The 14,317-nt window shown below is 38.8% G+C and overlaps 1 protein-coding gene across 1 annotated transcript in view; it reads left to right on the top strand.

Moving 5' to 3' along the window:
* NRP2 (neuropilin 2) overlaps positions 1–14,317 on the top strand; it is a gene marked incomplete at its 5' end in the record, with an annotated part of 101,374 nt that overhangs the window by 77,037 nt on the left and 10,020 nt on the right. Inside the window, 3 exon segments of the mRNA XM_070757322.1 lie at positions 472–734; positions 5,150–5,246; positions 10,540–10,584. Of these exon segments, the coding sequence (XP_070613423.1) occupies positions 472–734; positions 5,150–5,246; positions 10,540–10,584 (405 nt within the window).

The raw sequence follows: 14,317 nt of genomic DNA, 5'->3' as shown, positions 1-14,317 counted from the left end.
GCACGCTGGTGCACTTATGCACAGCGCTTAAAAATAGGAGATTACTATTAGTCTACTTCAAACTCTTTTGCTCTCTGCAGCTATCTTACCAGGATTTGAACCTGTGGGGTTTGGCTTACAAAGCTGTAGCTTTAAACTCTACACCACAGGATCTCACCCATCTTAATGAGTAAGCAGGTTCCTGTGGAAGCAGCTTCTTCTTCCAAACACAGTAATTTTTGGAGAATAACCATTGCTTTATTTAAAATGCACACTTCCTTCATCTGACATTTAAGTGTTAAGTTTTCTCCGCATGTTATAGCAGTGTGAAGCAGGACAGGAAATGAGTGACCTCTTTTTCTACATCATACTGAAATTATGAACCATGTACTTCCTTGCTATTCATGGTTGAATTTCTCATTAGCTAGAGCTAATAACCATAGATTGCCATATCTATTGCAAATTCTAATTAGGATTAATCTTTTTCAGCAGATGGCAAGAGTTATTTGAGGCTGCAAAGCAGCGCAAGAAGAGAAGGACAACATGCTCGGCTGATCAGCCCCACTGTCTTCTTGCCCAGGAGTGCCGTGTGCCTGATGTTTTGGTACCAGCTCTCTGGAGGGAGTGGGACTATGCTGCAGGTGTGGCGGGAGGCAACACATGAAAACAAACCACTGTGGATCATCAGGGAAGACCAAGGGGAGGAGTGGAGAGAAGGCCGCATTCTTCTGCCTAGTTATGATACAGAATATCAGGTGAGCATGTTAAGATGTGGCTTGAGATTGAGCATCACTACACATTCATCTCCCAGATTTCAAAAGACCATGTTTCATTTGTCATTAAAAAAAGAAAAGAAAATATTGTTCATAAGAGCTTTCCCTCTTTCATTTTGTTTTCCATGTTGCTATAGTAACTGAACAACTGTGTATTTGCTACTTGGATTTTGCCTATTTCATATACAGCTTAGCTTTGGGTTTATTTTATTGTGATTTGTATCCTTAAGAGATTCTCTGCTTCTTGATAGATGTGGATCTACCAAAAACCAAGATCACCAGCAGTAGGCAACTAAAAGACAGAGTTTTCTCCATGTATTTTCTGCTTTTTGCAATCACAGAGATGTTTGCAACCCAGATCTGATAGCTCTACCTTTTGTGATTGTTTTTCCCTCCCCTATTTTCTCTTGGATGATGATCATGTAGCCTGTCAAGCAAACACATAAGAGGTAAATGTGAGTGTATATTGGAGGCAGCAGGAATTTAAAAGTTTGTCTAGATTATTGGTTGCTATAATTATTTAAGAATCTAGAGAAACACAGAAAGAAATTGCACACCTACTTGTAGAGAGGAAGGGAGCGATTATGACCAGAGCTCCAAAGTGGGTCACATGTTTTCAGACACTTTAAGCAATAGAGGGCAATTGTGTATTAATTTGAATAGTCCACAGGAATGGGTCAAAAAAAGTCAAAATGGCAGCCAAAATATTTAATCAGAATACCCCACTCTTTTTGACATGCATCCTGCAGTCATGGCCAATATGCTGGCTGCTTTATCAGGACCTTGCAGATGCCCTTGAAATAGGTAGAGGCAGACAGATAATTAGAAAGATAAATGCCTTAGGATGGTGGCCACCTGGAGAAGGTAGTCCTGCCTCTAAATCAAGGGAGAATAGTTTGAAGCGGAAGCTGTGGCAAACTGCGTTCCCATCATCCAACCCTTCAAATAAGATTGGAAACAACCTAGAGATAAAGATGAGCCCCTTCTTCAGGGCACCCCAGCACTGGAGTTCACCGCACAGTCCTGCAGCCAAATCCCACAGACCACCAAGACTTAACTCAAGATTTAAAGCACCAGACAAGACAGCATGAAATCTTCATGGACCCCCGTGATGAAATTGCAGCCTTCCAGGAGTCCATGAACAACAGGTTGAGAACCACTGTCTTAGAGTAAATTTCTGACTCATGGTAACTGTCTGGACAAGTCCCTGCAGGTTTTTTTAGCAAGACATTTTAAGGTTTGCCCTTGCCTTCTTCCTAGGACTGAGAGATAGTGACCAGCCCTTCTGGCTTCATTTCTAAAGCACAACTGGAACATATGATCTCCTGGTTTGTAGCCTGATGCTTTAATCACTTTTGCAATCCAGCAATGAAACTTACCCCAATTGCTTGATGGAAGAAGAATGCTAGTTATGAATGCTAGTTATTCTAGTTATGCTACTCCTTGACTTACAACCATTCATTTAGCAACCGTTTAAAGTTACAATGGCACTGAAATAAGTGATTTATGACCAGTCCAGTCCAACACTTATAACTATTGCAATATCCCTACAATCATGTAATCAAAATTAGGGAGCTTGGCAAACAAAATATATTTCAATGTTTGCAGCAAATGCTCATGTGATCACCATTGGCAACATTCCCATTTGGCTTCTGACACTCAAAGTCAATAGAGAAAGCCTAATTCACTTAATGACCACACAATTCACTTAACAACTGCAGTGATCTGCTTAACAACTGTAGCAAAAAAAAGTTGTAAAATTGGGCATGACTCACTTAACAACTGTCTGGCTTAGCAATGGAAATTCTGGTCTCGATTGTGGTTATAAGTCAAGCACTATCTGTGCTATTTAACAACCCAGTTTCCTCCCTATGAAAATTCCTACAATATTTGTTTTGTAGGATGTTTTAAATTCCCTATCAGAGATTAGTAGTCTAACCTTGACAGATATGCAGCAGCAGCCAGGGCTTCTTGGGAAGAGAAATAATTATAAAAGCAATTTAAATTTGATATGAATATAAAGTCAGAAACTTCTTGTCGACCTGTATTTGCCGCTGCTCCCAACAATTCAGAAGCATTCCCCGCCTACCCTATTGTTTTTCACTAACCCGCATTGTGTTTCCTTTCACCATACTGAAGCATTTTGATGAAAATGCCAGTCTCAGTTTTAAAATAAAGTGTGGAAATTAAACCTGACAGGCATGTTTGCCTATATTGCAAAATTAGCTGGAATATAGAATGAAGCTCTTAGTTTGTTTGCTTGGTTTTCTTTCTTCTCTTTGCAGTTTTTTGTACAAAATTAGCATGGGGTGCAAACTATTCATTCATAGTCAGTAACAAAACTGAACTTGGATATGGTCCAAAGTCCAGGCGAGCTATTTGGGATCTTTTTTTGATATTTCAGTATTTCTGCTTCTTAGGACCAGACTATTTATAGGACTGCCTATACTCACACTTCCCTGCGGCCAATAAGGGCCCATAGAGTTGGCCTTCTCCGTCTCCCATCTGCCAAACAATGTTGGTTAGCGGAGCAATGGGGAAGAGCCTTCTCTGTGGCAGTTCCGACCCTTTACAACCAATTGCCCTTGGAGATTCGCACTGTCCCTGCCCTACCAGCCTTCTGGAAAACCATTAAGACCTGTTTTTTCCGGCGGACCTGGGACCATGAATGACTGAATGTTTGAATAGGGTCATTGACTGTTTCTGTATTTTATTTTTGGTACTGTAATTTTTATATTGTCTTTATATGTTGTTAGCCGCCCAGAGTACACTGGAGTTGGGTGGCAGACAAATCTTGTTAAACATTAAACATTCTTTGCTAGAATCCCTCCATGAGTCTTATCATTGCCCAAACTTAATGGAAACTATGCATAGATTCATCTCATCACACTCCCAAATCCATACTATTTTCTTGGAAGATTAGTCAAGCTGGACCTTGAGATGGGAGCAAAGATGAAGAACCACAATGAAAACAAGTTATGTTTTCTGGTGTTTGCCCACTAGATATATATGTAGTGTATTTGAGGTTTATGTTCAAGTTCTTTATTTCCAAATCAACAAGTAAGGTTCTACATTTTGGCAAGAAAAAAAATGCACAGGTACATTATATGTGATACCTGGCTCAACAGTAGTAACTGTGAGAAGGATCTTGGAGTCCTAGTGGACAACCATTTAAATATGAGCCAGCAGTGTGCAGCAGCTGCCAAAAAAGCCAACACCGTTCTAGGCTGTATTAACAGAGGGATAGAATCAAGATCACGTGAAATGCTAATACCACTTTATAATGCCTTAGTAAGGCCACACTTGGAATACTGCATTCATTCATCACGATGCAAAAAGAGTGTAAAAAAGAGCACTCTAGAAAGAATGCAGAAAAGAGCAAAAGATGATTAGGGAACTGGAGGCTAAAACATGAAGAAGGGTTGCAGGAACTGGCATGTCTAGTTTAATGAAAAGGACTAGGGGAGACATGATAGCAGTTTTCCAATATCTCAGGGATTGCTACAAAGAAGACGAAGTCAAACTATTCTCCAAAGCACCTGAGGATAGAACAAGAAGCAATGGGTGGAAACTAAACAAAGAGAAGCAACTTAGAACTAAGGAGAAATTTCCTGACAGTTAGAATCAGTGGAACAGCTTGCCTCCAGAAGTTGTGAATGCTCCAACATTGGAAGTTTTAAAAAAGATGTTGGATAACCATTTGTCTGAAGTGGTATAGTGTTTCCTTTCTAAGCAGGGGCTTCGACTAGAAGACCTCCAAGGTCTCTTCCAACTCTGTTGTTGCTGCTGCTGCTGCTGTTGTTATTATTATTATTATAAATTTATTTCCTTATTTGTTTAATGAGACCTACTGGACTCTAGGCAGTTTACTGATATTAAATTATCAATGAATAAATAATATACAATATGAAATTGTTAAAACTACAGCAATTTTAGAACCAAATACAAGATTATGTTAGGGTAAAGTTTTTTTACTAGCTCCCAGAAGGTTATGATTTTTTTTTTTGCACTCATTTGTGTCTTATCAGAGAAATAATGTAAAATTTAATTAAGGCACTAATTTAAATAAATTTCTGTAGGATGTCAAAAGCTGGAGAAAGATGAAGAGAGCTAGAATGGATTAGGAGAAGGTGAAGATTGCTGAGCCTTTAGCTTGGTCAAAAAGAATGGTGGGCAGCCAATATTTATTTCCACTCCAAGTAACTTTTAAAAGAAAAAAACTAACTTTCGAGGAATTGGCGATAATGGATACATTTGAAGGGTTCTCTTGAGCTTTACTACCTTTTTTGTGAGTTGAAATCTTCTAAACCCTAAGAAATCTGATAACTTTAATCCCTTACTTTGAAATATGCAAAGGTGGTATGTGGATTTACTATTCTGTCTATTTTCACCCCTAGATTGTATTTGAAGGCACCATAAACAATGGTCATTCAGGAGACATTGCCATTGATGATGTCCGAATAGGCACTGATACTTCTTTGGAGAACTGCATGGGTATGTAAGGAGAAATTTAATCTGTAATAAGAAGCAAAAACTCATCTGTAAACAATAGAATTGGCAAGTTGAAGGAGGGAGAAATCTTATTTCTGACGTAATTCTCCTTGCCCCACATAATAAGCATAGAAATATAGAGTGTATAAAACTATCCATTTGAACTATAGCACTTCTGCTGTAATGATATGGAGTAGGGTTTTCCCCACTAACTTATAGTTCATTTTCATACAAAAGAATAGTAGCATCTGAGGACTGCTTGCAGTTGCATCTCTGTGATGACTGTTCCAGATGGCAAGTTGATCATGTTCATGCAAATTAGCCACGGATACTCACTTTTCACTGTTATAACAAATGCTAGCTGGGAAATATGAAATATTTCATGTTTCTCCATATTTCTGCTAGCTGAGAAATTGAAATACTCCAATTGGCCTTCCTAAGATGCCTATTTCATGAGATGGAGCCTTCACATAGTTCCTAAGCCATGCATTCAATCTTCCAATTAACACCAAAGCAAACCAGGGGGTCTTGGCTTTCAATGGGGATGTAGAAGCATTGCTAAGTGCCATCTCCATTTGCCTCCCCTCCCCCAGAGAAAAATTGCTCAGGCATGATTTACAAAAACTCTGCTCTGAGCGTCCTGTCATATGGACAGAAAATCTTGCTCATATAATCAGTACTGTATATTAGAAGTAAGGCTAAGGTATAACTCCTCTCTGAAGGATTTTTTAAATTAATTTTTTCTGAATGACAGGAAGTTTTTTATTTTTTTATTTTTTGTTAAGAATCCCATGACCCTCTCCAATAGTGTGGAATAAGCCAGAAACAATCAGAATGCCAATTGTTTTGCACATGGGTGGTTGTGGGATGATGGTGGCATGTAGGACAACCTGTATCTCCCCTGCAGCATATATATTACACAATTCCAGACTAGCAAGGAGCAGTGGGGCAAAATTAATAGGAATGGGTTACTCTCCAGCAAATAGCATCCTGGTTCAATAGCTCTTATGTTCAAATGATTCTTCTACAGTTGTGGCTAAGAGGTCACATAGCAATCAACTCTGCAGGCAATCTTATCTTAAAGTTGTTAAGCAGACAGAACCCTGGCTGCATTAAAGCAAGTCTCGCCCATCTGTTTAGCCTATTCTCTCCTTCTGGAGGAAGTCAGGGAGCAAGAGTGCCTAGGAAAAGCTGGTACTGATGGTTCTTCCTATCCACACAGTGAGAGATTAATGTGTTTCTCTGCAATGGCATGGACTGTTCATAATAATATTACCAAAGAAAAATATCCAGGAGCTAAATTAGTCATCAGCCAGCACTGTATACTTATAAAAGACTGATGAGATCAATAGAAACTCTTATTAATAGGAAATTAATCTACCAGAGAAGGGTGGTGATATGAGAACTCACATTTACAAGCAGGTAAATAAAAATGTAATATTTTAAACTCCTAAAAATGTATCAGTCATTCTGCTTTCACACAAATACTTGTACCTATCTTTGACATCATCAGTTGAAGAAAAACTCTTGGCTGCAAAAAATCCAGGCAACCAGTAAATGTCAGCAGTGTTAAATTTTTGTGTTTTTCTTGGCTGCTGGCTAATGGCTGTTTGTAGGTTTGCAGCAGAGGTGGATTGCTCCCAGTTCAGACCAGTTCTATAGAACCAGTAGTAGGAATTTCCCCCTGCTTGCTGAACTGGGAGTGATCACAGCCGGCCATGCCCGCTAACTGGCTCTCTTGTTTTTTTACTTCTGTGCATGTGCAGAAGCTGATTTTTGCTTTTACGCATGCTCAGAAACTGGGTTTTCAGTGTACCCATGGGGCGCAGGAGGAAGCAAACCAGCAGCAAGGTAATTTAAAACCCACCCCTGGTTTGCAGCGCAGAATTGGTAGCTGTAGTTGAAGTCCTGAGAAAGACACTGGCCTTGATAGCATATAATAGCATATAATAGCCCTCTGGATGATCTGTTACCTAAGCAAAAGGAACTGAGATATTTTAAAAGTCGAGAACATTATAACATTCAGAAATGGTAGATACCTCCCTAATTCAATCCCATTAGGTAAACAAGACAAGAAAATAAATTCCACAGGTAGCTTTTAAAAAAGGCAACTTCTTAAAATTTTAGTTGGATCCTGGCACCTTAACCAAAACACAAAACTGGCTCACAGTTGTATTCCTTAGGAGTTATGTATTGCAGTGTAAGTAAATATTTCTTACCATTGCAGGTAATGACTTAAAAATCTTCTAAACATTTACATGCCAGGTGCAATTTTCATGTTTACAATAAATGCATGTCCTTTCCAGCTTTTGAGAATCTGGTTCTGTAGACTTATACATATGCTTGAATGTTTGCTTCCCAGATTAGCATTGGTTTGCTATTCGCATAGCTGTTTGATTTGTTGAGTAAAGTGGGAAGTTGCTTGAAGAATCTGCAGTTCCACAAATTGGAGCATTTCTAAAGGAATAAAAGCATAGGGGGCTACTGCTCAGACAGGGAGAAATGCAGTGGGGTAGCAAAAGCGAGCTCCACTCCAGAGCACCCAATTTGCACTGAATAATGTTGAAAGAAAATGCAGGGTGTCCTGCATAAGCCACGCCCACAGTGTGGTAGTAAAATTTTTGGTAACCCTTCACTGAATAAAAGTAATGGGGAGGTTTGAGATGGGGTCTTGAGATGGTGAGTGTTTAATCCTTTTCTTTACACCATTTTTAATTGTAAAGTGCCCCATCTAATGCTCCTATTTGTCTCAGGGTTTTCTTCTCATAATAGTTTTTAAAGGCAATATCTAGTTTAAAAAAAAAATCAAGCTTAAATGTTTCACTGATGTTTCTGTTAAACCATTTAGTATTCGAAACATACTTGCGTATACATAATCACACACAGAGACACCCCACAGAACTGTAAAAAGAAATTGACAACCTTCTGTTTTAAAATTGTAATCCAGAAAAGTACAGTGATCCCTCGATTTTTGTGATCTCGATCTTCGCGAAACGCTATATCGTGATTTTTCCCACCCGATGACGTCACTCTCTTCCTTCCTTTCTCATCTTTCTCTCTCTCTCTCTTTCTCTATCTTGCTTCTTCCTCTCTCACACTCTCTTCCTCCCTCTCTCATCTCTTTCTTTCCTTCTCTCTCTTTCTCTATCTCTCCCCCTCTTGCTGGCGGGCGGCGGGCGGGCGAGCGGGGTTATCAGCGAGGAGCTGGGGTTTCCCCTTTGCATGGGCGGCTGGGAAACCCCGATCTTCATCTGCTCGCTGCTATTGCGCCGAGCAGATCAGCTGCTGGGCGGCCAAAGGAACCTTCCCTGGGTCTTCCCCCTCTTGCTGGCGGGCGGGCGAGCGGCGGGCATCAGCGAGGAGCCGGGGTTTCCCCTTTGCGTGGGCGGCCGGGAAGACCCAGGGAAGGTTCCTTCGGCCGCCCAGCAGCTGATGTGCTTGGTAGCGCAGCAGCAGCGAGGAGCCGAATCGGGGTTTCCCCTTTGCGTGGGCGGCGGGGAACGCAAACTCCACCATCTACGCATGCGCGGCCATAGAAAAAAAGGGCGCGCATGCGCAGATGGTGTTTTTACTTCCGCAACCCTACATCGCGAAAAATCAATTGTCGCGAGGGGTCTTGGAAGGGAACCCTCGCGATAATAGAGGGGTCACTGTTATCAAATTCCTTTTCAACTTGAGGAAAGCATCTAATAGCTCACAATATTACTATTTTTCTTTTTCAGAGACCTCTCACTTTCTTTTTTAGACTGGTTGAATATTTCATAGCACTCCATTGAAACCTTAGTTAAACCAAAGAACTCCCATTTCCAAATGTAATACAGAAGTCATCTAAAAATAATAATAAAATAAATAATTGTTTAGGAAAAGAATCAGTGAAAGACATTGGTGGTTTCTTCCCCCTTTCCCAAGAGCTAGTAATGAATTATTTATGTTAAGTATTTATTTCTGTTTCAGTATTTTGAATGTCTTTCAGGCTGGGGAATCCTATAGAGGAGAACTAAAAAAAAAAAGAATGGGTGAGGCTGGTGAAAGATTAGATGAAGGAAATTGCAATCCCTACTCTCCATTTAAATTGTCAAACCTACTGTCTATATTTGTAAGCTAAAGTAAGCTCATATATGCTGAATTTGGGGCTGAACAATTGTATTTGTTGTTGCACATTTTTTGAAAATTGTTTTTATTCTCTGTTTGCTACCCAGAATCACTGTCATGAGATGGGTGGCCTTGAGTGATTAAAGTCATAAAAAACACCTGCGTATAAATCACATTACTCCTATTTTGAGGAGGAAAAGGTCAATATCTCTAACCATCTCTAAGATATAATTAGGATCCCTGCTTTAAACTTTCATAAACAGACATTGCCATACATAATAGTGTGTGCTTTAGAAAGCACTTCCTGGTGCTCATTATAAATGAAATGACATCTTCAATATCTTTTCCAGGTATTTTTCTTTTTCCTTTCCTTCTTTTGGAAAAGCTTTCCAATATATGAAAACTGTTATCATATCCTCCCATCTTATTTTAATATTTAACATTAGTGATTTGTAATGACTCCTGCTTACCACTCCAGTAATTTTATTACCTCATTTTTAAAACTTGAAGGATTCACATACCTGCCTTTTCCAAAAACGAGAGATATGTGGAGAAAGGAAGGAGGATTTCCTTTGCTTCCCTGCCTATGTCTTGTGTTATTCCTCAAGGAAGGCACAACACCATTGTTGGTGGCATTTAGCATGTACTGTGTTTTAGGAGCTATTATAAATATTCACTATATCAAATGGGACCAAGTTATGAATCAATATAGCATATTGAATCTTTAGTGTATGACAATGGTGGTATCCATAAGATTAATCCATTTTATCCTCCAAACTACCTGTGAGCTAGGAGAGGATGACAGATGTAGACACTCTCTGAGATACTACGTGTGCTTTGCAATCAACACTGCTTCAGTCCGTTATCAGTTTTGTTATCACCTAGCATTCTATCTTCTGGCCAAAAATGAAAAGAAAATACAATTGCAATTGTGTTTCTATTGCTAGAACACATCCTATTATGATCGGCCTAGTGGAAAGCCTGCTATCACAAACATATTTTTAGAGAGTTATCCTCATTGAATACAGAAGATCTCACCCCACCTCTGAAAAAATTGTCCACCACTTGTACAAATTGAAAAAGAGGTTCTTGAAGATTAGAGGTTTCAAGATACTCCCTGTCTGTGATCATGTGGGTTACTATCTTCAGGATCTATAATTTGCTGATGGAAACACTCACTTTCAGCTCTTCTTTTTATTTACAGAACCCATTGCAGCTTTTCCTGGAGAACATACATTTGAAATTTCAGGTAAAAATGCAGTTCTTCTTCCTGCCTTTATTTTGCTGCATGGTTTATTTTCTGATTTTTTTTTAATACTTAAAAATGAATGTGTGTGCAGAAAGTGAGATGCAACCAAACAAAACTAACACAAAATTGCTATGCAAATAAAAAGCTTTTAAGTATGATAGAATCTAAGTGAGAGGATTTAAAAAATATATAAAATGCAGAATTAATTTCCTAAAATATCTTGAGCCAGTTTCAGTTATAAGAATGCTTGCAGAATGTTTTTAAAATTGTACAGATCTGCTTGCTTTTATGTATCAACACCCTAGCGAATCATTTTCTGAGTGAGATGGGTGGTTTGTGAATTTGATAAATAAAAATAATGAGTGTGTGTCCTTCTATCTGTATGTGCATTCTCACTTCATGTCAATTGGAAGATGTCTTTGGGGGAAGGGCAAGCATGCTTTTACTTGCGCAATATCCTGGGAAGTTCAACCCACACTTTGCAACTTATTGCTTTACCTTTAAAAAAAAAAAGCTACATCTCTCTTTAACAATTCTGCCTAAGTTCAGCTCATTGGGGTAGCAAATGCTTCTTCCACTGAATTTCTTCTTTTCATATACCTAAAAGGTAAAATGGCCTGCATCGAGTGCAAATCCTGCACTGATTATTTGGAAGATGGTCACACATAGGTATCTGTGTTAAGATGAATGGGAGTTGAAACATATATTCTGTCCTCTCTTTGTGGTTCAGAAGTGATGACAACAAAACCTCTTTAACTCTGTTGTGCAGCTTAATTGAAAATCATCTAGAAATGCTGCCTTGAAAAGGATATCTAATACTGTAGCTATGGGTAATTCAAGGCCACATGTCGCTCTGAAATTTTCAAAAACTCAGGGACTCTACCAACAATATTTGGTAGCAAATTGTCAAGTTACAGGTGCTCAGCTTCCTGCTAGAAAAGTTTTTTTTTTAAAAAAAGGTTTGAGTAGATTTCTTACACTAAAAAAAAAAATTAAAGGAAAAAAAAGCACAAAAACAACCCACAAAGCCTTCTTCATGTACAGCAACCTCACTTAGGGCTATTCTGTTAGGGTTTCAGAAATCCAGATGTCCATTGAAGGACAGTAGAGTTTTAAAAAATTGTATCTGTTTGCTCCCAACTAATAGCCGTATAGATTTTTGCAGCCTGGATATAGTAATCCTACACTAGCCACTAGTAAATGTGGATAAAATTAAAGATGGTCTTTGTAAAGTTGCCCAGATCTGAATAGTAAGAATGCTAAAGCTGCATTGCAGGGCTAGTACAGAAGTTACATCTAGCTGTTTTAGGAATCAGACCATCTAATAATAGAGATCATAAAGATGCAAATGAACCCCTCTCCGTCTGCAACACCAGGCAAGGAGCAGTGAAGCTTTAAGATATAAGAGGAGGGAATAAATGGCCACCACAGAGAGGCTTAACCTCCAAATCAAAGTGAATTAGAAGTGCAGTGAGGTGGCAGTGATGAATATTTAGCATTATGTTTTTAGCACAAGTGCTGAGGCAGGGACCATAGCAGGTGTAGGGGAGGAGGGAACTGCAACAGAGAAACAACTGTCACCCTGAGTTTGAAGGCTGACATTTAGTCAGAGAGAAGAAGGGTGAAATGGTGCATTTAATAGCTTAATGCTGGCCTGAAGAAAAGAAAATGGGATGACTTAGATTGATAAAACTTGTAGAAGGGAGCAAAGGGGGAACGGAATGCAGAGAGATTGTCCTGCTCATTGAACTTGATTCTGAATCAGTGGAGATGTGCTGTTGTGTATCTGTCAGGAAGGATGGAGGGAGAAAGCCAAGCATCTCTTTTTTAATCTGGGAGAAATTTTCGTTTTGTTTCACAGGGCCTTTCCCCTGTCAAGTGCAAAACTCTAGTGTGGCCAAAATAAAGGAGGATTCATTTCCAAAAGCTTTCAGTGCAGATTAAATCATTTTTGTTGCATTGATTAATGGATAGATAGTCCTTCCTTTAGCAATTTCAGGCTATTGGCAACATATTGCCAGACATTGCTGGCTGTGACTTCCAGAAGAAATGTACTTTGAGTAGTTGGGAGAAGCTGGCTTGCTTCTGAAAAATAGTTTGCAAAGTCCTTGCGCATTAAGATTTAGAGCCTAGTAGAAAGTCTGCTATAGCCAAGTATGAAAGGTATATTGACCTTCAAAACTTTTAAGTTGAAGAAGGGGAGTTTTTTAAAGCAATCTTGGCATGATTGTTGGCTTATTTTCCTAATTGAAAGTAGTGTAATAGTTTAATCTCAAACTTCGTTGTTTTGTGCATAGCAACCGTGACTGTTGTGCTAATGTTGCAAAGATGCTATATAGATGCTGTAAGGCAAAATGAATGATGAATAAAGTGATCATTTCATGTTTGTTGATTGGTGAGAGATAACTACAAAAGCTTAGATATGTGCAGCATTTATTGGACTTTTAAAATTTGCTGTTAAAAACCCTCATTGCATGGAATGGACAAGGAGTATTGGCAACCTTTTGGCTCAAACCACTTCAAATTTAATTAGAAAGATTTTGGTATTGTGCTATGTTTGAAACATAAGACTGATTTAAAAGTCTGTTGCACTAGAACTACTTATCCATCCTGATTTAGAAATGCAAGTGTATGATGATTTTTTGTTTTGAATACTTAAAATAAAGGAGAACAATATCTTTTAGGCAGGAAGAATAGCTTTGCACATCTCAAATGGGATACATTGGTACCCTGAGCTATTGATAGCTTTACTTTCTGAGAAAAAATTGAGCCAGGGCCTGATATCTAACTCCAATGCTTCCCCACCTTCTGGGAGAGGTCTGGACAGTACTTCCTTAGGCTACACACGTGGATTCATATAGATAAATGCTTTTCTGTGTAAACATTCACACCATATTGTTTAAAAGATCAGATGTGATGAAGTAAAATCCAATCCTATATTTTCCTTGATAATCTGAATCTTCTATGTGTGTAGATTTGCTTTATTTTGCTTTTTTTTAAAAAAAAATTAATGGAGAAATGCATAATCCTCACTTTTAAGTTGAATGATTGTCAGTCTGATTTCCAAATACTTATTGGATTCTTTTTGCAAAAAGTCAACCAAATTAGAATTCCTAACTATTCCTGAAAATGTGGGGTTGGTGGGAACCTGGGCAAATGTTGGGAGAATTGCTGGACACACATTGCTTGTTTCCTACATGAAGCACCTTAATCCGAAAGGCAGAATGTTCTCTTCTTAGCATCACAATTTGGATGTGGTCATATGGAAGAAGATAGGAAGGTTTTTACAGATTGTTTCTCTCTTAGGCAGATAGTTTCTCTTTTAGAAAGGACTTGCAAATCTTTTGAGAGACTGGGCAAGATTTCCTTTGATGTCTTTAAATTTGCCTATGCAAAAGGAAGCAAAGCCATGTTGTTTCATACACTCACAGCCTTTCATGTTCTATTCTTTCCTGACCAATGTGCTGCTAAGCTGAGCACAGAGAGAACCAATGAGTGTTTGGGGGGGGGGTTGTTTCTCGGTTTTCTAATTTCTCACACCAATGAAAATATGAGGCAGTCTCCAAGTAGCAACCTGGCATTTTCAGTTTATACATTGCTTAACAACAAATCCGTGTTTGCTCTCACACGTACACAAGAAGAGGTGTGTGTTTTCAAATACTTGCTCACCCTGTCTGTTTTTGGCATATTTAGGTATGGTATATGCTTTAAATAGAAAAATATAAAGTGCCCA

The sequence above is a fragment of the Erythrolamprus reginae genome, chromosome 1, assembly GCF_031021105.1.
Source record: "Erythrolamprus reginae isolate rEryReg1 chromosome 1, rEryReg1.hap1, whole genome shotgun sequence".
Lineage (NCBI taxonomy): Eukaryota > Metazoa > Chordata > Lepidosauria > Squamata > Dipsadidae > Erythrolamprus > Erythrolamprus reginae.
This window is presented reverse-complemented; position numbering and strand designations above follow the sequence as displayed.